Source organism: Acanthisitta chloris, unplaced genomic scaffold (genome assembly GCF_000695815.1).
Source record: "Acanthisitta chloris isolate BGI_N310 unplaced genomic scaffold, ASM69581v1 scaffold3004, whole genome shotgun sequence".
NCBI lineage: Eukaryota > Metazoa > Chordata > Aves > Passeriformes > Acanthisittidae > Acanthisitta > Acanthisitta chloris.
Window position 1 is genome coordinate 34,216 of NW_008668565.1, and position 26,421 is coordinate 60,636.

At 37.0% G+C, this 26,421-nt stretch overlaps 1 protein-coding gene across 1 annotated transcript in view; it reads left to right on the top strand.

The window, feature by feature from the left end:
* Positions 1 to 26,421, top strand: part of LRRC6 (leucine rich repeat containing 6) — a 34,822-nt gene that overhangs the window by 3,661 nt on the left and 4,740 nt on the right. Inside the window, exons 2-12 of the mRNA XM_009072932.1 lie at positions 1 to 39; positions 204 to 260; positions 2,865 to 2,942; positions 4,936 to 5,108; positions 6,094 to 6,293; positions 7,386 to 7,574; positions 10,649 to 10,726; positions 13,358 to 13,423; positions 15,071 to 15,140; positions 15,979 to 16,074; positions 22,399 to 22,484. The exon at positions 1 to 39 is cut by the window's left edge and continues 99 nt beyond it. Of these exons, the coding sequence (XP_009071180.1) occupies positions 1 to 39; positions 204 to 260; positions 2,865 to 2,942; positions 4,936 to 5,108; positions 6,094 to 6,293; positions 7,386 to 7,574; positions 10,649 to 10,726; positions 13,358 to 13,423; positions 15,071 to 15,140; positions 15,979 to 16,074; positions 22,399 to 22,484 (1,132 nt within the window). The remainder of the gene's footprint in view (positions 40 to 203; positions 261 to 2,864; positions 2,943 to 4,935; positions 5,109 to 6,093; positions 6,294 to 7,385; positions 7,575 to 10,648; positions 10,727 to 13,357; positions 13,424 to 15,070; positions 15,141 to 15,978; positions 16,075 to 22,398; positions 22,485 to 26,421) is intronic.

Consider the following 26,421-nt stretch of genomic DNA (forward strand, 5'->3'; position numbering starts at 1 on the left):
TCTTGAGGTGTCGAGATTTAAAAATTCTCTATCTTCAGAATAATCTAATTCCAAAAATTGGTAAGTATTTTCTGGATATGCTTCTTTTAAAAGGGATCTGCATACATAATTTTGAAATCAGAAAAACAAATGTTGTATTATACATTAAGGGAATGTAGAGTGAGTAACTACAGAAAACTTCTTTGTTGATCTGACCCTAAAACAGTGGTGTCGAGATTTAAAAATTCTCTATCTTCAGAATAATCTAATTCCAAAAATTGGTAAGTATTTTCTGGATATGCTTCTTTTAAAAGGGATCTGCATACATAATTTTGAAATCAGAAAAACAAATGTTGTATTATACATTAAGGGAATGTAGAGTGAGTAACTACAGAAAACTTCTTTGTTGATCTGACCCTAAAACAGTTCCTTTCCTGGTTTCTTGAGTCATTTTCTAAGAAGCTCAAATATTTGCAAGAGAAATTTTAAATGAGAAAGATACTACTAAATTGCAAGTCACTAGAATATGGGTGTGGAACAACTTTTATTGATTAAAATCTCAAAAATCATGATGTGACTTAAATATCCTGTGTGCCAGTGAGACAGTTCAGCATGTTTTCTGGACTGTGGTGTCATAGGATTAGCTCCTTCAGGTTCATTTTTATGCAAATGGCTTTTTTTTTGTTAGCATTGAAATAATTTTCATTCAGACAAATCACTGAGTTTGTGAATAAACCAAACTTTTTACAGCAAAATCTCAATGGTCTTCCTGCACCACAGGAACAGGTATGATTTCATATGCTCTGTGATTTATGGTACAGGCTCACATAGGCTCTCTATGGAAAGATGCAACATCAATCCTTGGGCTGAAAACGCTTAGATTCTACAGATAGTGTGTAGATGAACAATGAGAAGTCAGAAGTGTTCAGGATTTGCATTAGCATATCTCTTTGAAGCTCCTTAAGAGGAAGAAAAAAACCCTAGTGTTTTAGGATGTAATTCTGTGCTCAGGACTTGTAGGCAAAGGCTTTTAAATCCTCTGGAGGGGCTCATCATGAAAATATCTTTTCTGATAACATCTGCATTTCTTTGAGTGGAAGAATCTTCTTCCAGAGAGAATAAGTGTTTTGAAACTGCTTTATGCTGTTTAGCTCCATCAAAAATGAGACTAAAATAAATTGGTTTACTTTCTGGTACTGTGCTCTTAATCAGGTACAAAACTTCATCTGTTTCTTTTGTCAGCACTTAGGCCTCCTTTAAGTTAGTATGGGATATATTCAGATTGTGAGGGCCAATGGGGATTGTGTTACTCAGTATGGAAGGTGAGAAGGAATTCTTCCCAGTGGATACCAGCATGTCCTTGCAGAGCACACAGCAGTTCCAGGCACAGTGGAATGGTTTGTATTGGCTTTATTGGGACATGTCTCTTCATGAAGAAAACCTTGATGCAGCCCTCAAGATCAGACTTGCCTACCAAGCAGGCAGCAGGTGTCATGTCACTGTATGGATGAGTCCTGGTTCTCTTCTATAAATGGAAAAAACCCCAAGATACCATTGGCTTCAGCACTTCACTCTCTCACTTCTTCATGTGTACTGGCACTGCTGTTGCAGAAATATTGTAAAGAAAACAAACATCCAGTCTAAGCTGCACAAGTTCTTGCTGAGAAATTAATTTTATCATCTGTTTGTGAATTATGAAGAAAATACCTCTCCAAGGTCTTGGTAAACTTAAGTGGTACTGTTCATGTCACTAAATTTGTAGACAGCTATGTCTTAGGCAGTTAGAACCTTTGCAACCAGTGATGAAGAAAAGGCATTTTTTTGACCATGATTTGATTCACTGGTTCCAGACAGCCAATTTAAGGTAAGACAAATTGCTTCTTGAAGAGCCTATTTATCTTTATTGATCATAGAAGAGCCTGGACAACTAACTCAACTGTAGACAGGATCTGTGTTGGTCAGATGAAACTCTCTCTGCTCGATTGTCTTTGTTTGCCTCAGCAGGCATAGTTCATAGAGCTGTTAGTCAGTGCAGCTTGTGAATGAGAGCTCAAGGTAAACTCTGTGATTTCTTTGGACAGATTTTCCAGTCAGATCTTCAGAACATCTGGTGACTGAGGAGAAATTGAACTGTGACACAAACTGTCCTTTGTATCTCGTCTCAGATTTATGTCTCTGACCTGTGTGCCATGTATATCGAGTGGTCTTTGCATTTTTCAGGTGTTTGTGGGAGTGATGATTATTGTTCCTACCCTGTTCCCTCTTTACCCACTTTCTGTATTCAAAGAAACACTCCCCACTCACTGTGAACCTGCTAATTCCAGTAGGTCATGGTGAAAATAATCCAGGTTAGACTCCAGGCTAGGGGAGAGTGTGTGTGTGTGTCTGTTTTGTTCATACTGAACCCATATAAATCCTCATTTGCAAAATTTTTAAAAAGGAAGGAGCAGAAGTTTCTTGTATTAAACCTGTAGATTAAAAAGATCTCAAAATTTAAATATGCACTAAAATAGGCCAATATCTTCTATAAAATATAAAACTCAAATTTTTTTTAGGTTTGTCTAAGTATGGCCTCATCCTTTCTGAGTTTCACAACAAATGGAATGTCTCACTGTGCTTTTGGCCATGTCTTGCATTAGACATGTTGATTTGTGATAAAAGTGTATTTATAATCTTCCCTATTTCTTTTTACATTTCAATTTACGGTTCCAGAGACCTTCTTTGTTTTCTCTTTTTATTAATATTAAAATGTTAATGACCAGTAATGTGATACATACTCTGATTTGTCATTCGTATTTTTCTGTTTTATTGTTTCTTTGAAGCAAAGTGAGCAAGTAAAATGATAATGCAGAAAACTGAAATAACAGATCTGTGTTTTGTTTCAGAAAATGTGGGCAAACTAAAGAAGCTGGAATATTTAAATGTAGCTTTGAACAACATTGAGAGAATTGAAAATCTGGAAGGTCAGATTTTAAAAAAACCATTTTGCCTTTTCATATGAGAACACTAAAGATGTGACTTAGTGTAAAAGAGGGTGGAAGCAGTTCAGAGGTCCACCAGTAAAGAAAAGAATTGTGTGCAGCATTTCAGCAAATGCTTCTCTGTAGCAAGTGCTTCCTACTGCTGAACTTTTGTCATTGAACTTTCTTAAACTTAAACACAACTTTCTTAAATGTCTCTGTGTCATGTTTCAGCATCAATCAAGTGTCATACACAAGAAGGTTCTACTCTGAGCACAGGTTGCATTGGCAGCCTGGGCTGTTTTTAAAGAGTTGTGTGCAGCATTTCAGCAAATGCTTCTCTGTAGCAAGTGCTTCCTACTGCTGAACTTTTGTCATTGAACTTTCTTAAACTTAAACACAACTTTCTTAAATGTCTCTGTGTCATGTTTCAGCATCAATCAAGTGTCATACACAAGAAGGTTCTACTCTGAGCACAGGTTGCATTGGCAGCCTGGGCTGTTTTTAAAGAGGTTTTCAGGTTATTCTTTTCTCTTCCATTGCATGAAATCCTGTCTGTTTTATCTGTGTTTAATCCTTTATCCTGTCACTTTTGTACATTTCATGTGCAAAGATCTGGCGTTTTCCAAGACTAAAATCTAAGATTTAGAGCCACCCATAAACACATTCTATATTACTTGAATAATTTATGACTTTATTGCATTCTGTTTCTTGATTCTGATTGGGCCAGTTGCTGAATCTTTAAGATACCTACCTTGAAAAAGGAACAGTAAAAACCCAAACAACTGTGTTTTGTTTGTTTGTTTGTTTGGGTTTTTTTGGCTTGTTTTTGTTTGTTTGTTTGTTTTTGTTTTCTTGTTTGGTTCCTTGGGTGTTTGGTTTTGTTTTTAAGTCTGCAAGCTGATTCAAGAGGATGGCTTAAATCAAAGGAAAAATAAGCAAATAGTCTAAATACAAATTTGTAAAAGTTGAAAAAATAGGTAGTACATTACATATTTGGCAATTTGTTGAGAAACTTGTGTTTGCTTTCCTGACAGTAAATCTTGTCTACCAGGCTGCAATATTTATTACTGTCATTTGTCATAGACTTAGGAGTTAAAGCTTTCCTGAGTGATCCTAGCACAAATTTGGGTTATTTAAATCCCCTAATAAATTGTTTTGCATTGTCCATTCCTTTCAGTTCCACTGTGCATAAAACTTGCCAAATAGACCAGCAAATGAAAATAAGTGATTACAGTGATGAGCATCAAAGCTGAGCTTGCTCTTAGCTAAACCTTCTTATTCTAAGAGTCAAGGTTATGGTTCATGGACAAATTATGGTAAAAGGAGAGTCTGATAAGTTTTGGATCCAGATTTTCCAGACCATTTTGTCATCTATAGAGTTCCTTTTCGTAGTGAATTATTTTAGTTAACATTTTTCTCACCAATTTAACGAGTGACAGAGTATTCATAATGATATCTCAGTCCACAGAGTGGAAAACCTCTTCTTAACTTGGAGTGCATTTTGAGAAAACCTAATCTTTACACTTGAATAATATTAGCAAAGACTAATCATACACAGAAATGACACCCAGGACTGATCCTGCTGTCCTGAAGCAGTTAGATAGTATTTTAGCCATATGGTTAAGACTCAGTTGAGGTGGAGTATCAAGGCAATCAGACTGTCAAAGATGAAGTCCAGCTTATCTGATAATGAAACATCTAAGAGCTCATCTATACCTGACCATGATATTCTGATACTGATAAAACCAATAATGTTTTGATATTTTTTATTTTATTAAATTTGTTTTCTTCCTATAAATATTGTGACCTCATGAACATTAGGTGTGAGTCACTCTCACTCAGAAAGTCTCAGAAAAGATGTATTCTGATTTGTGTGCAGAACATGAATGGAGACAGTTTTATACCCAAGTGTGTGTACGTGTGTGTATTTCTGTGTTTATGTTGTGTGCATTTATGTTATGGACGAACTGAATTAAGGTTTTTTTGCAAACAGGTTGTGAAGACCTGAAGAAACTTGACCTGACAGCAAATTTCATTGGTGAACTCTCCAGTATTGAATCCCTAAAGTGTAATATACATCTGAAGGAACTCTTTCTAATGGGGAACCCATGCACTGAATTTGAGGGTTATAGGCAATTTGTGGTGGCAACTCTTCATCAATTAAAAGTAAGGTTTTAAAAATTAAATTTAAATCCAAATAAAAAATTCAGCATTGTTGACTGAGCATACTAATCCTAAATAAAATAAATACCTGTGCTGGGAAAACCAGTAGCATTTTTCTTATGGTCCACAGGAAATTGCATTCTGTCTTGAAGAATAAGTGACTACAGGAAATTATGTGACAATAATTGTTTCTGTTTTGACAGAACCACATGCATTCATTAACTTTTCTATCATTTTTATTGGAGGTCCTTAAACAAAGCTTTGAAAAAACAAATGCATTGTACAGCTCTGGCTTTTTTTCTCACTTGGGTTTATATGCATAAGGACATTATTAGTTATTACCATGATTGCAGAGAATTACCAAGTTGTTGTTACCATACCAAAAATATGTACTAATCCTGCAGTGTAAGGCAGTAGGAAGACACAAATTGGTTAAGGGGTTGCGTTGGCTGTAAATAGATACTTTGAGATTGTGGTTTTGTGCAATGACTGAACTGATGTAATGATTTCCTGTCAGTGAAACAGGCAGTCCCAGTCCTCAAATATGCTCCCACAATTTCCCTCAGAGAAGCACAGGCTCTTGCTTAACTTATTAAGAGCAGATTCAACTCACTTAGTTGGCAATAAACAAACACATCAAAAGAAATAATTTTGTAATAGCTTCATGGGCTGAATCGAGGTCAGACAAATACCTTAAATGGCTGAAGAGACTCTTTCTACTGTATACTCTAATAAGACCAATTGAAATTCCTGGGCAATGCTAAAGACACCTCTCAGACACACAGAAACCATTTCCAGGTCTGAATAGCAAATTATTGTTAATTCTTTGTAATAGAATATAACTTACATAGTGCTATGGAGGATTGAAAGATGCATTTCTAATCATATACTGAAGTTAATTATCAAAACTAATCTACAGTTTAAAAGATTTATTGATTTTAGTATAATTTCTCACATATCTGTATTGATTTTTTTCCCCTTTGGGAAGTGTTTGGATAGTAAAGAAATAGAACGTTCAGAGAGGATTAAAGCACTTCAGAACTATCCAGAAGTGAAACAGAAAATCAGAGAACAGGAAGAAGCTTACCTGCTCAAAAGGGCCAGAGAAAAGGAAGAGGCTCTAAGAAGGATGCAAGAAAAAAAGGACAAGAAACAAAAGCAAGTGGAATCTAAGCCAGGATTTAACAGGTAATAGTAGGCAACAACAGTTTGTGAGTAAACATAATCCTCTTTCTTGATGAAGAAGTTTGGTTATTATCATCATTAAAAAGTTTATATAGTTCTACTTAAATATTTTAGTTCATCTTTATTGTTGATTCAAGCAGAATTATTTCTCCTCATGCATGTTATCTCTAATGAAAAATATACTTAATTACAAACATAATTTGTTATTGACCTGCAGAGAATACAGTAGAATTTTTGTCCCAGAACTCCAAGCTCAGTTGTCTGGGTGCCAAATAGTGTAATTGATAGCTTCTTTCAGGAGAACAGCTGGAAATTGTTATTTAAGGCAATGCAGGGGTTCCAGAGAAACCAGCTGCTCACCTACAATTGCTTTTGCTTTAGCATTATTGGATCTGAAGACTGAAAAGGAATATTACAGGTCTTGGGAGGCTATGCAATATTGATTTTCATACTTCTTCCACTTCATGTCACTGATTTTACCTAGACAACAACAGGAGTTTTGTCTAGGGTCATCTTCCCCTGCAGTTGCCATCCATGTTATTTTTAATCCAATAGAGACCAAGTTCCATGGAGCTGGCTCATAGATCACAGCTGTATCATGAATTTAGTTTTCTGTCTCTATTGATAGAGAATTTCAGAAGATTACAGAGACTTAGAGCTAGGGGGAAAAATTATTCAGGTTCTAAGATGGCACTTGAGGAGATGTCTATTTCTACCTTGTAAGTCTCTAATCTGCTGCTGCCTAATATTGGGAATATTCAAACATCACATGGACTGAAGTTTTTCTCTCACCTGAAAGTTGTGAGGATATCTGAAACTTCTGCTCCTGAAATGAAATGTGTTGAACTGTCCATCAAAGTTTTCATAGCCACAGTATCACTTCTTAGTCAAGTCAACAAAAACCATTATGTCTGAATATGTTCGGCTGATTTGACAAATGAAGCAGAGCAGAGAACATTATCCAGATACAAAATATACTGTTCTTGGTAGGAATCACACAGTTGTTGGGTTGAAAAAATATTGCAATAATTCATTGGCAAGTACTGTTACTCTTCCTTCATTTCATTGGGATAATATTCCAATGATCTCATGTAGCCCAGACTCCCCACGGGAGAAAGAAAAGCATCAGGCAGAAGGGGATGGAGAGAAAGAAACTTGGAGAACTGTTGAAGATGATGAAGAAGACAGAAGATTTTGGCAGGAGCCTACACCATATACTCCAGAATCTAGGCTAGAAACTCACAGATATATTGAAGAAAAACGGAGAGCTAAAGACAATCTAAGGTACTTTTTTGTTTTAATATTTTCTATGAATTGAAGAAGGGGAAATTTTCAAAGGTACAGAGAACAGGTAGGCGACTGCCTGACATCAATTATTACTGAGAGCTGGCAGCTTGAATCCCAGTTGCCTGTGAAAATAGGATTATAAAATCTAAACAAAATATTCAGATTGATCATTTTGGTTTGTTTCATTTTGTAAAATTCATTTATGGTACTCTTGATTTTTCCTCAAATATGGTTTTATAATTTCACTTTTCAACTTCATTTTATGAAGTTTACAAGTTTCACTTTTCTGTCAGTAACTAATGTGTTTTGTGTAGTTCAGTGTTTAATATTCTGCTAAAATCATTTATCCAGAGTGCAGAGTGCATTATATAAATGCCATACAGGCCATGGTACAAATTTTTTCAGAAGTGACTTTTCAGGCAACTTTTTTACATGACTTAGAATTTTTTTCACGTATTTTATCAAAGATATTTGTCACGAATAATAGTGACACGTTACCTGTGCTATTTGGCACGTTGAATCTGAAGATGTGTGGCCCCTGAAAAACCTTTAAAACTTTCTGAAATTTTCACTGATTATGCTCAACATGGAAAATTCATGCAAATACTAGCAAAAATCCTCAGTATTTTACTGCTACTTGCTTCTCAGTCCCAAAAACATAAGCAATGCCTTTTTTTCCTTTCATTTCTTTTGCTTATATAACATAATTTGTGTCAGAGATTTTTTTTTAGCTGTTCTGTTTCAGGGCATGCTTTTTAAACTTTTATCAAGCCTAAGTATTGAAAAAGTCAGTCCCAGGGAACTCTCTGAGAAATCTGGAAATGTGCATAACTTGTTGCTATTATTACTTCAAGGTCTAGCGCTTTCCTGGAAGAAGTACTGTGAAACCCAGATTCTATCTGCTTAGAATTTTGCTATGTTTGGAAGTGCCTTGCTCTAGTCAAAAGCAAATGTGTCCAAATGCTTCTCCTTAAGGATTCAAGGAGAGTCCAAGTAGGTTTACAAGAAAGACAGAATAATTCATTTCTGGATTCTTCTAAATTTCCAAAGCATTTAAGGGAGTTACAAATCTTTTCATGGTTCATTTTGTTTTGGTGGTGAGGTTTTTGTTAGGCAGCATGAGAAAGGTGAGGAGAGAAAAATGTCCCTGATAACTTCAGATCATCCTTGCTGGTGGACAGGAGCTGAAATATGACTGTAATATAAGTAACTCAGTATAGAAGGATGTGTATTTTAGTATAAAATTGATGTGAACTCAATGCAACCAATGCTAAATTTGAACCTGATATGTTAGTACACGTTACATTCGCCAGCTGCAGTATTGCTGCACAGTTGATAGTGACCTGAGCAGCTTTGGCTGTTGGCAAATGAGTGAATCTTTGCAGTTTCATTCAAAGTAAAATCGTTTGCAGCTGAACCTGCACAGGATCTACTCTAGCTACTTGTTGCCAGAACAAGGCTGCTCGACTCAGGTCAGCACATAGTTCAAACAGCTGAACCATGTCAGTCTAATGAATATGACATGACTGAATGTCCCTTAGAATGGTTCACATGAGCACACAAATTTCATCTAGGAACAGATACCTAACAGCTAACAGGTGGTTGGATATCATTTCCTGAGATGTTCCTGAGAACTGCATCCTTTGAGCAGAGTGGTGGTTCCTTCACTTTGCATTTCAGTGTCAAGAGTAGGAATCCAGGTACAGAAACTCTTAGCCCACAAACCTCACATGTGAGCTCTGATTTATACTATAGAATAGTATTTAACACATTGATAATTGTGTATCTTTCTGAAACAGAAATTTGGTTTATGTAGTCATTCCAGTAGCTCTACTTAAGTGGTTTTATTTCTTCTTCAAATCCACTATATATATAAACCAAATCTATTTCTATGCTTTCTTTTCCCCAAGGTGTTATAAACCTGAAATACATCCCCTCACAGGGATATAAATATCTCTCATCAGTGATTTGCCTTTAACATTCTCTTAATTTTATAGTAAGAAGTAGGTTCAGGGACAACAAAAAAGCAATGCATTGCTGTTGGTTTTTTTGGGGGGAAATGTTTTCTTTCTAATATGCTGACTGAAGTGGTCATACCCACTACTGACCAGCCAAAGAGTGGATTAATGCAACATGACAATTACAGTGCTGCATTTTTAAAGAAAACAGCCATATTTTTACCTAGGTGCAAGCAGATATTTCTTTTTCATGTTACTGCGATTCCATTCTCTTTCTTTCCTTGCTCATGATCTAAACATTTATACAGGAAAATACCAGTACTACAGGTTTTAATGACCTTACTGTGATCTGCTTTGTTTGGGCAGGTAAATTTAAGGTAGGTTGTTTATTGCACCAAGTGAAAGTCAGATATAGTTTAATTGCTGTAAATGAATAGTGAATATTAAAGTAATACATCAGTAATCATCAATCCATCAGGAATATGTATTGTATTTTTGAAAGAAGAACACAAGAAAAAAATGTAATAAATGTGTCAGCAAATAATCTGTATGTCTACACTTTGTCCCTACTGTATCCTATTTGGTGCTGCTTGTAATCTTTTGACCGTTAAAATTATTTTTACTAGTGCAGAATAGTGACTGAGGGACTGCTGCTGTTTGAAGACAGGCCAAGCATTTGTTCAGTAGGAGTAGTTAAGTGAGCATGAATAAAATTTCCTTAGACTTGCTTGCACATACATCAAACCAGTTAGCAGTAATAACACCTCATGATTAGTCTGACCATTCATAACTAGAAAAACATCCCATTTCATACATTTAAGCAATCCACTGTTTTCTTATGGTACACCAGATAATTTGATGTATTACCATTTGATGATGGACGTTGTGACATGCAAAACAAGTTATTATCCATGTAAGATGTGACATTACAAAGCATTAACTCATCTTTAGATGATGCTCTTAATGTGCAATTGGGCATTTGGAATAAATTGTGGCCTTAACATCAAATACCAAATAATTCTTACCTCTTGCCATTCTCTTCTTTTTTTTGCTATTAAACATAAAATACCAGAATGTGAAATTATAAACCATTTTTCTTTCTGTATTTTTAAGGGAATCTAAAAGGACAGAGAAGCCTTCTTGGACACTGGTCACTGCAGAAGGAAAAGTTCTGAATGTGAATGTACCTAAGTATGTAAGGTTAAGAGGTTAAAAAGTCTAATCTCTCTGTAGTTGATTTGGGCAGCTATTTCAAGACGTGATAACACAAAAATAAGAATGGTGAGAAATTCTCATTGCAGTATTATATTCCTCATGGGAAAACTTCCTTCTAAATTTGTGTTCTGGTCCTGGAAAAAGAATGAGTTTTCAGTAAGTAAGGTGTTGAAGTGTTTAATTTAACATCTTGGTCTTTAATGATTGAAGAACTTGTTTTTCTGTAAAAGATATAAAACATTTTATTCTTTTCCCTTTATGGTAAGATGAAGCATCTTGCTGTTAATGGAAAATTTTAACTGGTTTGGCTATTGAAGATAAATGTGTAGGAGCAGCCACTATAAATGTGGAAAAATATATCCAAGTAATATTTCTGGTCAAAATCATTCTGTCCTCTGATGACAGATGTAAAACTGGCAGAACTGGGAAGTATATACAATTAACTTCTATGGCATGAGGTCCTTTGACACCGAATGAGGTCTGTAGAGCAGAGGTGATACAGGGAAGTGCCTTGTGTTTTATCATTGACAAAGGCACCTGGGCATTCAGGTGTTTTGGGATGAGTTTCCAGGCATATCAGCCATATGTTATCATGGGTTTCACTTGAACCAAACCTTCCTTTTCTAAGGGAAAGCAGGAGACCAAGAGTGCAAACATTGTTTCATTATAAACAGCTTCCCAAAGAGCCTCCTACAGGAGATTGGAATCAGGAAGTGGCCACTTACTTGTCTACTGTCCTCTGAAGAAACTTTTTCATCTTAAGACTGATGTAGCTGCAAAATCAAAGCTGTGAACATGCTTGTCATTAGCATGAAGAATACTTTCTAAATCTTGAAAATTTATACATTCATGCAAATTCAAGGATTAGTTCACTATATTCAGTGGACTAGGGAGAATTAAAGGTAGTGACAGAAGAACTCCTGTTTAGTCCATCTGTACCAGAAGATACTTACTGTGGTATTCATGCACAGTTTTAGGTAAAAATGTATTTACTGGAAAAAAATTTAAATACTGTTGCAGTCCAAAGAAAGGGCGAAGTCTGAAATAGTTTAAACTTTGTGTTAATAGAATTTGATTATGCCTCTAAAAAGCAGAGACATGTAGAATAAATCTCTAACTATCTTTGTAGAAGAAATTCAGAGTTCACTGGTAGTAGCATCCCTGTTTGTGTCACCCAAGTTTTCTGGATTAGAATTTAGTCTGTGCCCACGTAAAGCCAGACCAATGAGCAGTTTTTGTCATGGCTTCAACAAGAATATCACAGCTCTTCGGTGCAATCTGGCTGTGTATTGGAGAGACATAAAGAAAAACACAAGTAGGCAGATGGTGTTCTCCAAAGTGTTTGCTTCAATGTGAAAGTCTAATGTCCACAGCAATGTCCAAGTTTCTCTGACGTTCTTTTGGGAGATCAGCAAAAGGAATAGCTGCGTCTTGCTGGGAACAGACAATTTGTCTTCTTCAATTCTGATTAAGCTTCCCCCTAGAAAATTTTACAATTCTGTTCTCTTTTTCACCCTTCACATTTCAGTGAATTCTCAAAATTCGTGGTGCAGTAAAAGAAAAGAACATGGATGAGAACCAAAGCTGTTTTGTATTCTTTGCAGTTTTCTATCAAAAATACTCAAACTACAAGCTCCATAAACTTCCCTGGAAATTGACTGTGCCAAAATACAGGAGAGCAAAGAGTAAAAACTGTATCTGGCAAATATTTTTATTGCTGAAAAAAATTATCGTCTAATCTGTTAACATTTGTGTTTCTTTCTGTTACCTGAGCCCAAGGTATCTATTTTAATATTACTGAAATAGTCCAGATAAATCACACTAGGCAAAGCTCTCTCATTTTATACTAATAACTAATTTATAAAAATCTTCTCATTTGTAAGTGATTATATTCTGCTTTTTCTCTACTTTAGTACATGAGAAATGTTTGAGCATATAAGCAGAATTTATCTAGTCTGGACTAGATCTCCTTACAGTTATAGTAATAGATGCTGTTTTCAATTTTTAACTGGTAAGATTTGCTCAGTTTTAAGAACTCAGCCAGCAGATCACAAACATGCAGGTCTTACATTCTACAGGCTCATTTTTGACAAACACAAAGCTTAATATGATCAAGGATATTATGCAAATCATGTTTTACTTTGGAAATGCACAGACAGATATTTATATTCTTGGCAAACTAATTGCTATGAACAAAAATGCAATTTTTTAACATACCATAAGGTTAGAATTACCAGGTTCTGGGCTTTTCATGCATTTTATAACTGTTTTTTTCGATGAAGATGTGCTAAAACAGACAGGTTCCACCAGCAGATGTCTCTCGTTCTGCATTGACAGAATCAGCTTAATTTTAGCTCACCTTCAGCAGTGTTTTTCTTGTGGATTGGGTGGGGAGAACAGAAAATAAATGTAAGAATTACTCTGGTTCAAATGCCAATATTTTTTTCCTGAGGAAAATTGCAACTGTTTCTAAAATGGTCACATGACATATTGTCTAAATGACATTTGTATTCATCTAAAATTGCTAGCAGTTGAACTATGCTGTAATGTTTGCCTATTCACTCCAATTGTATTTATCCTGGAGGTGTTTCTTGTCACTGTTATTAGGCTTCATTTCTCTTTGAAAGATGATGAAGAAAACAACCAGTTCATCTTGGATCTTGCTGTTTACAGGTCAGATTTGTTTTTTGCTCTTAATTTTTGCCATTCATAGGATCTAGTACAGAGTGTTTCAGTAACACTCCCCTCTGTATGGAGGGTAATGGAACCAATTGTGAAGCCTGTGCCAAAGAAGTGAAGCTGAATAAGCCAAAGGCTCCTCAGACAGTTCTGTTACTCCTGAATGAGGACCATGTCTGATAGTCCTTTTGGGAACTGATGTCCCAAATCTGCAGTCCACAGGCAGGTTTCCTCCACACCTGTCCTTTTATACTTATGTGAAATATCTTCTATTCTTCACTTGCAGATAAGAGTTTTAGGGAATTGGGAGTTTGCCCATTCTTTGGCTCTGGAAGTGCTCCGGTACAGTTCATGTCCTTCTAGTTAAATTCACCTCCTCCCTGAGACAGAGTAGGGTAGCCTTGTCCTACTTTCCTCGAGTACTGCAAAGAGTCCATGGCTCATGCTATGTCTTGAACTGTACCAGGGCTTTGCCTGGAAGAAATTGGGTTGAACCAGGCCAAAATATGATAGGGTGACCTGCTAACTATTTGATAGTAAGTGTACTTCTCAGCAGTACAGTGACCTTTTCCATTCTTCAGGAAGAGGCTGGAAACCCACAAGTTTATCTACCCATAATAGGAACTTGTTAGACTAAAGCTTGAATTACTTTTATAGCACAGAAACACTATTCATGCCAGGTCATCTTCCTTTAAAGCTCATTCATTTCCCTCAAAAGAGGCCTGCTCCATGTTTCTGAAGTGTAAAATATAGGGGGTTTTGGAACCTCAGAAAATCTGTTCAGGTGCAATACATTGTTGGATGTATTTTGGAATCACAGAATCATTTAGGTTGGAAAAGACCTCTAAGATCATCATGTCCAACCTTTGACCCATCACTACCTTGTCAACTAGACCATAGCACTAAGTGCCACATCTAGTCATTTCCTGAGCACCTGTAGGGATCATGATTCCACCACCTCCCTGGGCAATCTGTATTGTAATAATGTGTGATCACTTGTAAGAAATGCAGACTAAAATATTTGAAAAATTCACCTGAGAAGTAATGTTATAAAAGATGGGAAATGGGGAATACATACTTGTGCATTCACCTGAGTCACAAGAGGTGTCACGTGATGAAGAGCAGATGTTAAAGTGGAGCTTTTACAGGTCACAGGTTTTCTTTGACAGTACTAAAATTTAAAAGGACTGTGTTTTTTGGGAATGTAACGTATTTCTGTTCATTGTTTTCCAGCAAATTCTGTGTAGAAAGGGGAACTTGTATTACAAACTTACTAGTAAAACCTCCAGAAAGAAAAGTAGCAAAATACTAGTAGAATTTTAGATAGTACATGAGTTGTTTTTTTTAAAACTTTAAACTACTAGACAAAAGAGCTTTATGTTTTTCACAAAGGTTTTGAATTCCTGCAGTTATACAATAGCTGATGTGGTGGACTTGACAGAATTTAGACATTATTTTAATTGACATTCACAGGAAGATCATGTTTTTCTTCTTCTTTTCTTCTAGACTTTAAATCCTAATAATATTTTTATAATGTAATAACTAGAATTTAAGTTTGTACTTTATAAACTGTAAAATCATCATGAAAGACCTATATGGTCTATTGTAGATTTTTTCATGTATTTCTATTTCATTCTGAAGACATTTGGACACTTCTCTGCTTGATGTTGATGTGCAGCCAACTTACATTCGAGTACTGGTGAAGGGAAAGGTCAGTGTTTTCTTATTACATTCCTTTCCAATCAAGAGTTAATGTTTACCATAATTATTCAGTGGACTCTGGTTCTGATTTCTGTGAGTTACCAATTGTTTGCATCTATGCAGAAAAAATGTTCTTTCATACTTGCATTATATTGGACTCTACACATAAGCTGTGGAAGTCCTAACCAGAAGATATGCAAAGCCTGAAATGAAATTTCACTCTCTCCTTCTCTCTTTTTATTCCCCCACAAAGTGTACCATAATTCACTTTCAAAGAGAGCTTCCTAGTTGCCCTAGGCTAGATTTTAGCAATTTCACAATCTGGAATTTATAGCTGACAGAAACCAATAGATGTATATTCTTTTGAAAGGGCATTTAAAATGTCATTCCAGTTTTCTCTCTTCTCAGTGGTTTTAATTTTATCATCAAGTTTTTTGAAAAATTCAAAGTACTTACACAGTAAACCAAAAATCCCTATTTTTGGCTGTTCCAACTGCATAAACAAGACTTCAGAATTGCTTTATTTCTAAAATAGACTGGATAATCTTTCTCATTTAATTGCTAATATAAGTCAAGCATCATTTTATAACCTTCTTTAGAAATGTCACTTCAGGAATGGCAGCAATTCAGGAATACACATATGACTATACTTGTAAGTAAAAGCTGTTTAGCATGCTAATAATTTATTGGGATGGGTAATACTAGAGATAAAGTGACAGGATTTCAACATATCCTGTCCCTAAAATCAAAGGATGTTACAGTGGTGTTTCTGCATGTGTTCTGTCCATGTCAAAGAAAGAAATAAGGTATTTTAGCATGGTATACTTCAATCCCATATTTTCTCATAGCCATTTCAGCTTGTGCTCCCTGAGGAAGTGAAGCCAGACAGCAGCTCTGCTAAAAGATCACAAACAACTGGTCATTTAGTTGTCACCATGCCAAAGGTATGTAAAATAGTCTGAGGAGACTTCACACAAAGATCCTTAAATGTTGTGAGTACTTTGGGAATGTTTCGGAGTTACAGGTAACATCTGGCTAGCTAAAGATATTCAGTCTTGTCTTTCCCATCAGGAGACATTTTCCAAGGAAGGAACATTGCAGAAAGATAATTTAATCATAAAGCCAAACCTTAGCATTTAAAATCCCTTTAAAGAAACATTATGAATACCAGTATTAATAGAATTATTTGTATTTCCTTTATTTTAAACAAAGCCAGTTTTTTATCTATGAGAAGAGACTCTGCAAAGCATGCAGTGCTGTGCAAATATGTAAGAAAGGTAGATTTTTATAAGTAATGAAAATAAGCAACATACCTACTTACTTCTTCTGCTTGTGGAATGGTGAAAACAAATCCGTTTTTCAAAATTTGTGTGGCACACATATGTCTGAAGGTTGTATTTTGGGTCAGCTATAGGGATGGTGCACTACTCTCTTGTCTCAGATGCTCAGAGCAAGAGTGGCTGGATTCATTCTCCCTTCGTGCTCTCTCTGGCTGGAAAGGATCCACTGAGCAGCTGTACACAGTGTATGCAATCAAAGAGCAAGAGGGTTGTGGCAACTGACCCTGCTTGGAGCAGACAGAGAGCTGGAAGTTTTAGGGAGTCAGAGTTCCAGAGATGAGAATGGATTGTGCTGTGGGGCTGTGGGAGCTGAGGGAGAGGTTAACCTACTGCAGCATCTTGCTTTTCTTGCCATTATGTCTTTGAAGGGTTGAGCTGCTTTTAAGGCCTCTAGGACTACATCATATACTTTGGCCTTCAGAGTAGGTTAGCGCTGCCCAAGGATAGTTAGAGTGAAAAAATAAACTCTTGGTGCTCCAGCCTTACCCTTCTGGCCTTTAGTAAGTTTCTTCACTGTGTAAGAGCAGAGGGACATGATGCTACATGTGAGTCTACCAGAATATATATATGGCAGCATTTTCTTCTGATGGAAGAAGATATTTAGCTGAAATAGCTTTAGCTGCTGTTTGGGGTCGTTTCTTTCTCTTTGTGCTCTGATTTAATTCTAAGACTGCAACTAGGAGCTCTAACTAAAAAGTTATTTTTCATCTTTTGGGTTTTTCCATTTGTGGTTCTTACCTTCTATGTTTTCTTCTACACTCCAGTCCCATACCATCTGTCTGTCCCTAGGAGGACAGCCTCTCATTAAATCACAAACTGTCACTCTAGCATCAAGCAGGCAGTTTCACCAGGAGCCTGAGGAATACTGAAAATTGTGCTCATTTGGTTAAGGTCCATATTTTGTTAATGTTCAAAATTCACTCATATGAGAATTTAGCTTTCATAAATTTATTGAAAAATGAGGCCTTGACATTTGCCATTTTGGCTAATGTAGTTTTCAAATGTATATGAACAGTTTTGTTTACTAGTTACTTTTGGATATTTTAAGTACTCTCAGTTTTCTATCCCATACCCTGCTTCTATTACTTGTACATCTTGCTAGTCTCTTTGTGGATGATCAGTACCTTAGAAAATGTAAATATTTCAAAGAGTCTCTGGATATATCTTCAACTCTGCTGCCTGCCTAGAAAGTCATGCCTAAATCTGCAAAATGAATATTTTCTCTTCATGCTGTGATTGAGAAATGCCTTTATTCCATTATGAACTTTTTATTTAACCTACTTTGATATTTTAGCTGCACCTATGTATTTCACCTAGCCTGAGGGTCTGGAGCGGCTTCACGTCAGAATACCTGATTCTCAGATATTTTCTCAGATATTTCTAAGACATGAGAAGAGAGAAGTGCTATAGAATAACTGTGTTGATGTTCTCAGCTTTGCTTTGGTTTAGTGAAAAACTATTTGAGTGTCTCAGAAATGCAGTAATGGAATGCTGTGTGATCTAATATCAGAGGAGGCTCAGGGGAGACCTTATCGCCCTCTACAACTCCCTGACAGGAGGTTGGAGTCAGGTGGGGGTTGGTCTCTTCTCCCAGGCAACCAGCAGCAGGACAAGAGGGCACAGACTCAAGCTCTGCCAGGGGAGGTTTAGGTTGGATATTAGGAAGAGATTTTTTACAGAGAGAGTAATCAGACATTGGAATGGGCTGCCCAGGGAGGTGGTGGATTCACCATCCCTGGAGGTTTTCAAGCTGAGACTGGATGTGGCACTTAGTGCCATGGTCTGGTAACCATGGTAGAGTTGGACTTGATGATCTTGGAGGTCTTTTCCAACCAGGTTGATTCTATGATTCTATGATCTTTGTTGTCAGTGGATCCAAATGCTTGGATTCTGGAAATCAGCTTTGTAGAAAAGCACCTGGGAATCTTGGTGGGCACTAAGCTGAACATGGGCCAGCAATGACCTTGTCTGTCAAAGAAGATCAATTTTATCCCAAGCTGCTTTAGGAGTGTTGCCAGCAGGTTGACAGAGGTGATCCTTCCCCTTTATTTCGCATTGGTGAGACAGACATGGAGTACTGTGTCCAGTACTGGGCTTCCCACTACGAGAGAAATGTGGACAAACTGGACAGAATCCATCAAAGGATGATTAAGCAACTGGAGCCTCTCTCCTGTGAGGAAAGACTGAGGGAGCTGGGACAGTTCAGCCTAGATAGAAAAAGGCTCTAAGGGATCTTATCAATACATATAAATACCTGCAGAGAGGGTGCAAAGGGGACAGAGCCAGGTGCTTTTCAGTGGTGCCCAGTGACAGGACCAGAGACAGTAGGCACAGACTGAAACACAGGAGGTTCCCACTGAGCATCAGGAAACACCTTCATGCTGTGAGGGTGACTGAGCACCTGTACAGGTCACCTAGGGAGGATGTGAATTTTCCATCCCTGGAGATACTCCAAAGCCATCTGGGCATGGTGCTGGGCAACTGGCTCTGGTTGGCCCTGCTTGAGCAGAGGGGTTGGATCAGGTGACCTCCACAGGTTTCTGCCAATCTCAGCCATTCTGTGATCCTGTGAACTTCATGGATTTGCTGACCAAGGATGGATTTGTGTTACTTCACAGCAATTGTATTGTTCTTTGCCTATTGTTCTTTGTTCTATATTACAGTCACAGAATCTGTTCTCTTCCCCCAGGACTGAATCAGAGTGCTCAGGTTAAATTTTGGGAATACATGTCCTTTTCAGATGCTCTCTATCCATATAAATTTTAGTAGTAGTAGTAGTAGTATGTAGTCTAGGAAGGAAAGTCTAATGAATAAAAATTAACAAACGGAAGGCCAGTAGATATTTTTTCTTGCAGAACACTATGACTGATTTTACCAACAATGCTTGAGAACACTAATTTGAGATCACCAACTTAATACGCATTCCTTTCAGTAAGATTATAGGAAGGCCAGTGTTTATGCAACTTCTTTCAGGCTGCATCAGTGATAAGTTAAGCCTAATGACTATATTGCACTACATTTAACCTTTTTGTTCCCGATGGCAATTATCAAAATAAAATTATTTACAACTATATAAATGGCTTAACACATTCCTTAGGTAACTGAAATGTTAAAAATGCCACTGACCTTAAAATAGTCTCCTATAATATGCTTCTTGCATTAGTATCCTAAAAATATCTGTCTCTTCTCAGTAATAGAACAGAAATCTAACTGAATTCTAAGTGGTTTTCACTTGCTTTAGTGAGTTTCTGATCAGGTTACTAAACCTTTCACCATTCATCTTCCAGTCTGCTCATAGTTCCCAAGCCTTTAAAATGAAAAACAAAGCCTCTTCCCTTGCCTCTCCAATGCCCTTGCCACACAGATGTTGGAGGTAACAATTCCCCATGAAGTAAAAGAAAGCAAAATAATTTTCACTTTTTTTTCTGGAAACATTTTTCTTAACCAAACTGTTTACTCCACAGCAAATCAGGGCAGAATGGGTGTCTTTCTAAGACAGTGTCTACCAGCACTCTGTGGAAGGTCATCAAAAGAAACTGAAGGACACAATGTTTGGTGAAATGATCTAGGGACACCTTTAAAGGGTAGTGTTTATACTGTAATCATCTGTACAGAGATTTTGCATGAGTAAGGTGTTGATAGTGACCACACTGTACATGCTTCATGTTCTGGGAAAAATAATTGTGACTTGAAGCTTTTCAGATCTTGAACCTCTATGCTGTGGCTGCATCATCTTCACAGATGATGCAGGAAAATGAAAAACTGAGAGTTTCTTCAATAGACTTAGACCAAAATTGGCATATCGAATCACTGATTTTATAAAGTGTCATCAGTAGATTGCACCAGTAGCATTTTAATTAATGTCTAAGAAAAAAAAGCATCAAAACCAAGTGTTATTAGTGAGCAGGTTTTAATTAAGGTTCTGAAACATTGTTTGTCATGTTTTAAAACTTTTCTTATTTTAGTGAATCAGAGAGAAAAATTTGGACTTTTGATTAATTTTTTATTATAGAAGAAGTGGCAAATGAATTCTGTCAGCTTTTTATTACCTGGACATTCAAAACCGTTTAGAAATGTAAAGATCAATGAGAGTTATATTCCTTAATTAATCTAAAAATAGCAGTGGTATGTATTATGCATGTCAGTGTTCCTTATCTAGGTATGGTAAATGCAGTAATATTTCATTACCATCAAAGGCATGTGGAGACATACAGCTGTGGAACCATAGGAATCTAATAATCCTTCAGAATAAATGTGTTTCAGGGAAACAGTTACTCAGTGGAATTCCCACTGTGGGAGGAGAAAGCCACTGTAGGAGAAAAAAAAAGTGGACTGAAAATATGAATAAAAATACAGATTTCAAATATTCCTTCTGTTTTCTCAGATGTACCCCAGATTCTATTTAGTGCATCTATTTCTAGATTTCTCTGATAAAGATCCTAAAAGGAGTGTCCTTTCTGTTTTCTAATTAATATAAATGTTAGAAATAGTTTCACAGAATAACTTTGAAAATGCTTCATTATATTAATTTCATGCATCTTCCTGTATGCCACAGGCTTTAAATTTTACACAGTTATCTTTCTACTGAGCCCAAAGTCTTATCTTTGGCCGCAGTTGAAGCTATGGCAGTTCTGTTTTCCGGAACAGTTTTCCTCCTTGATCCCCATCACTACGAGATGGACAGTCAGTTATCGGCTTGGTGAAGCTCATGTACCATTGTTGTTTCAAAAAAAAATAAAAATTAGGGAGTATCACTTCATTTTTTTCTTTCTTGAACACAGGTAGGAGGACATCTTTTGAGCATGAGAGCTTTTATGTCAAACAATATTTGATAACTGACATGTTCTAGTAGGCAAATCCTAACCTTTCCCTAAGTTGTAAGATCAGTTCTTGTCATGGAAGTATTTTCTGTAGGATCTGCAGGTTTCTTCACCATTCTTGATGATGTGCTCTGAGGGCAAAGTAAGGAACACAAGTCTCAAGGGGATCAATTGAATGATTTATGTTAAAAGAAGAGAACCCTCGAGGGCCTCCTGACAAAAGAGGGAAAGTCCAAAGAAACAGACTCCTTCACCAGGGCATATATGGAATCTGAGGGGATCAGCCTTTTCATAATGAATTCCAGAAACAAATGGCAAAAGCTACAGGCTCTGTCTTATTTCTCACAGGTTTTAGAATGGAGACTCTAAGTTGACTGGGCTTCTGGGACAGACTGCTCTCAAATCCTCTGCACTATGAAATAGTCAGTAGAATGAACTATCCTGTTCGTCTTCCTTTCAAATGCTTAAGGAATCCCTCTCCCTTGATGTTCTTAGAAAGAGGGACTCTTTTGCAATGAGATGCTCTTCTGTCAATAGCACATCTTTCAAAAAATGGTGATGGACATGTTTTGTTTGAGAAAGGGAATTAACTTGGTCTTTGAACTTGAGATTCTGTTTTAGCAAAGGAGCTGAGTTTGTGGTCACATGTCATTTCTATAAAGAGTGAGGAAAAGTCCAAACTGGAGCCAGTTCCTTACTAAAGGTGTCTGAACAAGCACATGGTCACCAAAACTGAAATGCAAGTGAGAGGCACATCATGAATCAGTTAGCTGTGGAGGAAGTCCCTAATGTGCGTTATTAGCATGGTACTCAACAAGACAGCATATATTGAAATACAAAAAGATGTATATATTTAAATACTCTTTTATAGATATATATTTTTATAAATGTTTGCCTATAATTCCATTCAGATAATCTGGTTAAATTTGCCTTCTGTCTGTGTTTCATGCTGAGTGAAGAGTGTTAAAATCTAACAGAAAGAGTAAGTGTCACAGGAGAAAATTTATGCAGATGCTCTCAACTTTCTATTTTTAAGAGATTATTTAAATGCTTGTGAACAAAAGTGTCAACTTTTATGAGAATTAGTTTTTGTCTATTTTTATTTTAGGCTAAAGAAATAATCCTGGCTAAGCAAAAAGTTTCAGCTTCAATTAAACCTTCTGACTGCAATACACTGCAAAAAAATGCAAAAAGGTAATTCCTTTTTATCTTCTACAATAGTTTTATGTTTGTCAGTGTGTTATTCACATGCTAGGGTATGTGCTTCTTATTATGTTATTGTTGAAAATATGGAAACATTGATTTGTGTAGAGTAAATCTATGTCTGAAAGCTTTGGACTAATAGCCTGTCTGGTGATGTTTATAAAGTGATCTGCTCCAGTAGCAGAGCCAAAAAAGCACTTACTTCTGCCCACCAGTTTTGTTCCATCAGCTCATTCAGATTATTAACTGGTATATACTAAAACTAAATCACCTTCTGAGAATGGCCTCTGCAGAGCTCCTTGAAATGGAACCCAAGTCTGAAAACCATTTAGAAAGCAATGATTGTGGATCTCTCTCATGAATGTATTGTCTCACTTGTATACAGGTTGAGCTACTGCACTAGTAAATAGGTTCATAAAGCAATTCTGCAAGGTTTTGTAACATCCATCCTATTAAATGGGATGTAAACTCCAGCTCTTGGAATCTTATAGTTAATGACTGCCAGAAGCAAGCAATATCAGTGATGCTTATTTTTTGTTTTTACCCTTAGCAAGTGTTACTGCAGAGAGACACTAGGGCTGATGGACACTTGGCCAAAGTAGTATGATATATCTTTTGATATTTCCTTTTCCTCTTGCTATAGCCAATGGTATTCATACTAGAATAAGATATGATAACAGCAAAGTTTGTTAAGCTGTTTATCTGTTTGCATTTGAAGTGTTGCCCTTGTTTCCTTGCTTGATTTCACTGGGGTGAATGTTGATGCAAAGGCTAAGAAGTTAGTAAAAAACAGCATTATGGATCATGGGTGTTCTTGGTCTCAATATTGAGGACATTGACAAAATGGTTCTGCAAGAATCAGTTGTAGTTAATTCTGCTTAAGTTCTAATAAAAATCAGTCATCAGCTTCTCTTCATGAACGACCTGAACTATGAGAAGATGATAGAGAACTGCAAGAATTTGCTGTGGTTATTAATAAGCTCCAGGGACCACACCCTTTCCCTAGGGAGCAGTCATTACACCAGTGCATCATCTGCACTATTTCAAATATGTTAAAAAGGTCCAAGTCAAATGGTAGATTCTTAATCTCCATTACATTTGCAAAGTCATGACAGTCAGGTGAAGTCTCTGGAGACTGGAAAAATGGAATCATTGCACCCATTTTTAAAAAGGGGAAGAAAAAAGGAGGATGCTGGGAACTAGTGACCCATCAGCCTCAACTCTGAGATTTCTAATCTACCTGGGAAGATCATGGAACAGATCCCCCTAAAAGCTATGCTGAGGCACATGGAGGACAGAGAGGTTATTCAAGACAGCCAGCATGGCTTCACCAAGGACAAGGCCTGTCTGACCAGTCTAGTGACCTTCTATGATGAAGTGACTACATCAGCAGACAAGAGAACAGCTATGGATGTCATCCATGTGGACTTCTGTAAGGTCCTGGATATTGTTCTCTGTAAATTAGAGAGATATGGATTTGATGGATGGACAGTTTCAGTGGATGAGGAATTGGTAGGATGGTTGTGTCCAGAGGGGAACAGGCAATGACTCAATGTCCGGATGGAGATCAGTGACAAGTGCCATCCCTCAAGGGTTTGTATTGGGGCCAGTATATTTTAATGTCTTTGTCAATGACACAGACAGTGGGATCAAGCACACCCTCAGCAAGTTTGCTGATGACACCAAGCTGAGTGGTGCACTTGATATGCTAGAAGGACAGGATGCCACCCAGAGGGACATGGACAAGCTTGACAAGTGGGCCCATGTGAATGTCATGAGGTTAAGACCAAATGCAATGTGCTGTACCTGGGTCATAGCAATCCCTGGTATAAATAAAGGATGGGGAAAGAAGGGATTGAGAGCAGCCCTCAGAAGTACTTGGGGACACTGGTGGATGGAAAACTGGACATGACCTGGCAATGTGTGCCTGCAGCCCAGAAAGTCAACCATATCCTGGGCTGAATCCAAAGCAGCGTGAACAGCAGATCGAGGGAGGTGATTCTTCCTCTCTATTCTACTCTACTGAGACCCCACCTGAAGTACTGCCTCCAGCTTCTGGGCCCTCAGTACAAGAAAGACATGGACCTGCTGGAGCCAGTCCAGAGGAAGGCTACAAAGATTATCAGAGGGCTGGAACACCTCTGCTATGAGGAAAGGCTGAGAGAGTTTGGATTCTTCAATCTGGAAAAGATACAGCTCCAGGGAGACCTTCTAGTAACCTTTCATACTGAAAAGGATCTTAGAAGAAAGATGGGGACAGATTTCTTAATAAAGTCTCTAGCATTAGGGCAAGGGGTAAGGGTTTTAAAGTAAAAGAGGGTATAAGAAAGATGTAAGAAATACATTTTTATTATACGAGAGGTGACACACTGTCACCAGTTGCCCAGAGAGGTGGTGGATGCCCCAGCCCTGGAAACATTTAAAGTCAGGTTGTATGAGGCTCTGAATAGCCTGATCTAATGGAAGATGTCCCTGCTCACTGCAGAGGGGTTGGACTAGATGACCTGTAAATTTCCCTTCCAACCCAAACCATTATATAATTGTATTCTATGAGTCTTGGCAAAAGGAATGTTGCTTTCCCATATTAGATACATTAAAAGAAATAAACTGAAACCCCCAGTTTGTGGATTAGGAAAATATATTTCCTTAGAACCTTCTGTTTGCCTTTAGTTTTGGCCACACAGTAAATGTTTAAATAGTAGTTATAATGGGAACATGGAAGTAATGGAAGTAATAATGTGAAATGGTTCCCTTCCCTGCCAGCTGATGAACTAAAGATACTCATGGCATAGTGAAACATTGCAAGAATTTGTGTTTGTTTTCAGTGCAGTTTTAAGCAATTACAGATATGCTTCCTGCAGATTTTGAGGGTTAAAATATTCCAGGAATAAATGTCACAAAAGCAGAAGTAGGAAAAGAGACTTTTGAATTACAATTCTTACTAAAAATAGTAAGTTTTGACCTCTTTAGCTGAAAAGTTGCTGACTAGCCAGATGTTCAAAATTTGCTGACTAGTTGTCTCTTAGATTACAGAAGAACATTCATTACAGTGATTACACTTGACAGCTACAGATGTCTTAGCTAAATGCTGTCAGACATATAATCTGCTAAACCGCAATGTAGTGCTTTAAATCTCTTTAACTCTTGTTAGTTAGATTACATGATGATACTGTCATTACTTGTGCCACGTATGAGAGATTTCTTCTGTGACTGTATACAAAACTGTGTTTCAAACCTTCAAGGACACAAGTTTCCATGGGAGGAATTTGACAGAGTGATTTATTCTACTTGCAAAGCCTCTATTCAGCAGTAGCTGAGTGTGCCATTCCTTACTGGAACTGACCTCACAGGCTGTGAGGTACCAAAGTTGAGTAGGTGAGATTCACAGCTGTGTAGGTGAAATTCAGATGTAAGTAGGAATTGACTCTTCTAAAGTCAAACTGGAAATTTTAAGAGTAACAGTTACGTAAAGTCACTTGTAGCCTCAGCTTTAGACTATTCTTCCTTTAGCATGTTGGAGTAGAAAAAAATTAAATAAAACTCAAAATTTTTCTAAATGCAAATATACACACACTTAAATTCCTCCAGTAAAGAAAGATACATAAGAAAACAACTTTTTTTTAGTTGGTTTTTTTTGGGGGGTGGGGGGGGAGGATTTTTGTTGGGTTTTTTTACTTTGTTTTGGTTCGATTTGCTGTAGATCTTCATATAGAGTGGCTGAGAAATGCAGCCAGAGAATGGATTAATTTGAAGAGGCAAAGGAATGGAGTGGCAATTTCTGCTTCACAAAGCACAACTAAAAACTAATCAGCAAGTTTTGATCTATACACATCTTTTTTTAATGAAATAAGGAATTTAAGGTAGAGGTGATTTCTATTTGTGTAGTTCAGGCATTGCAAATCTGACTGCTCCACTCATCTTTTTCCTC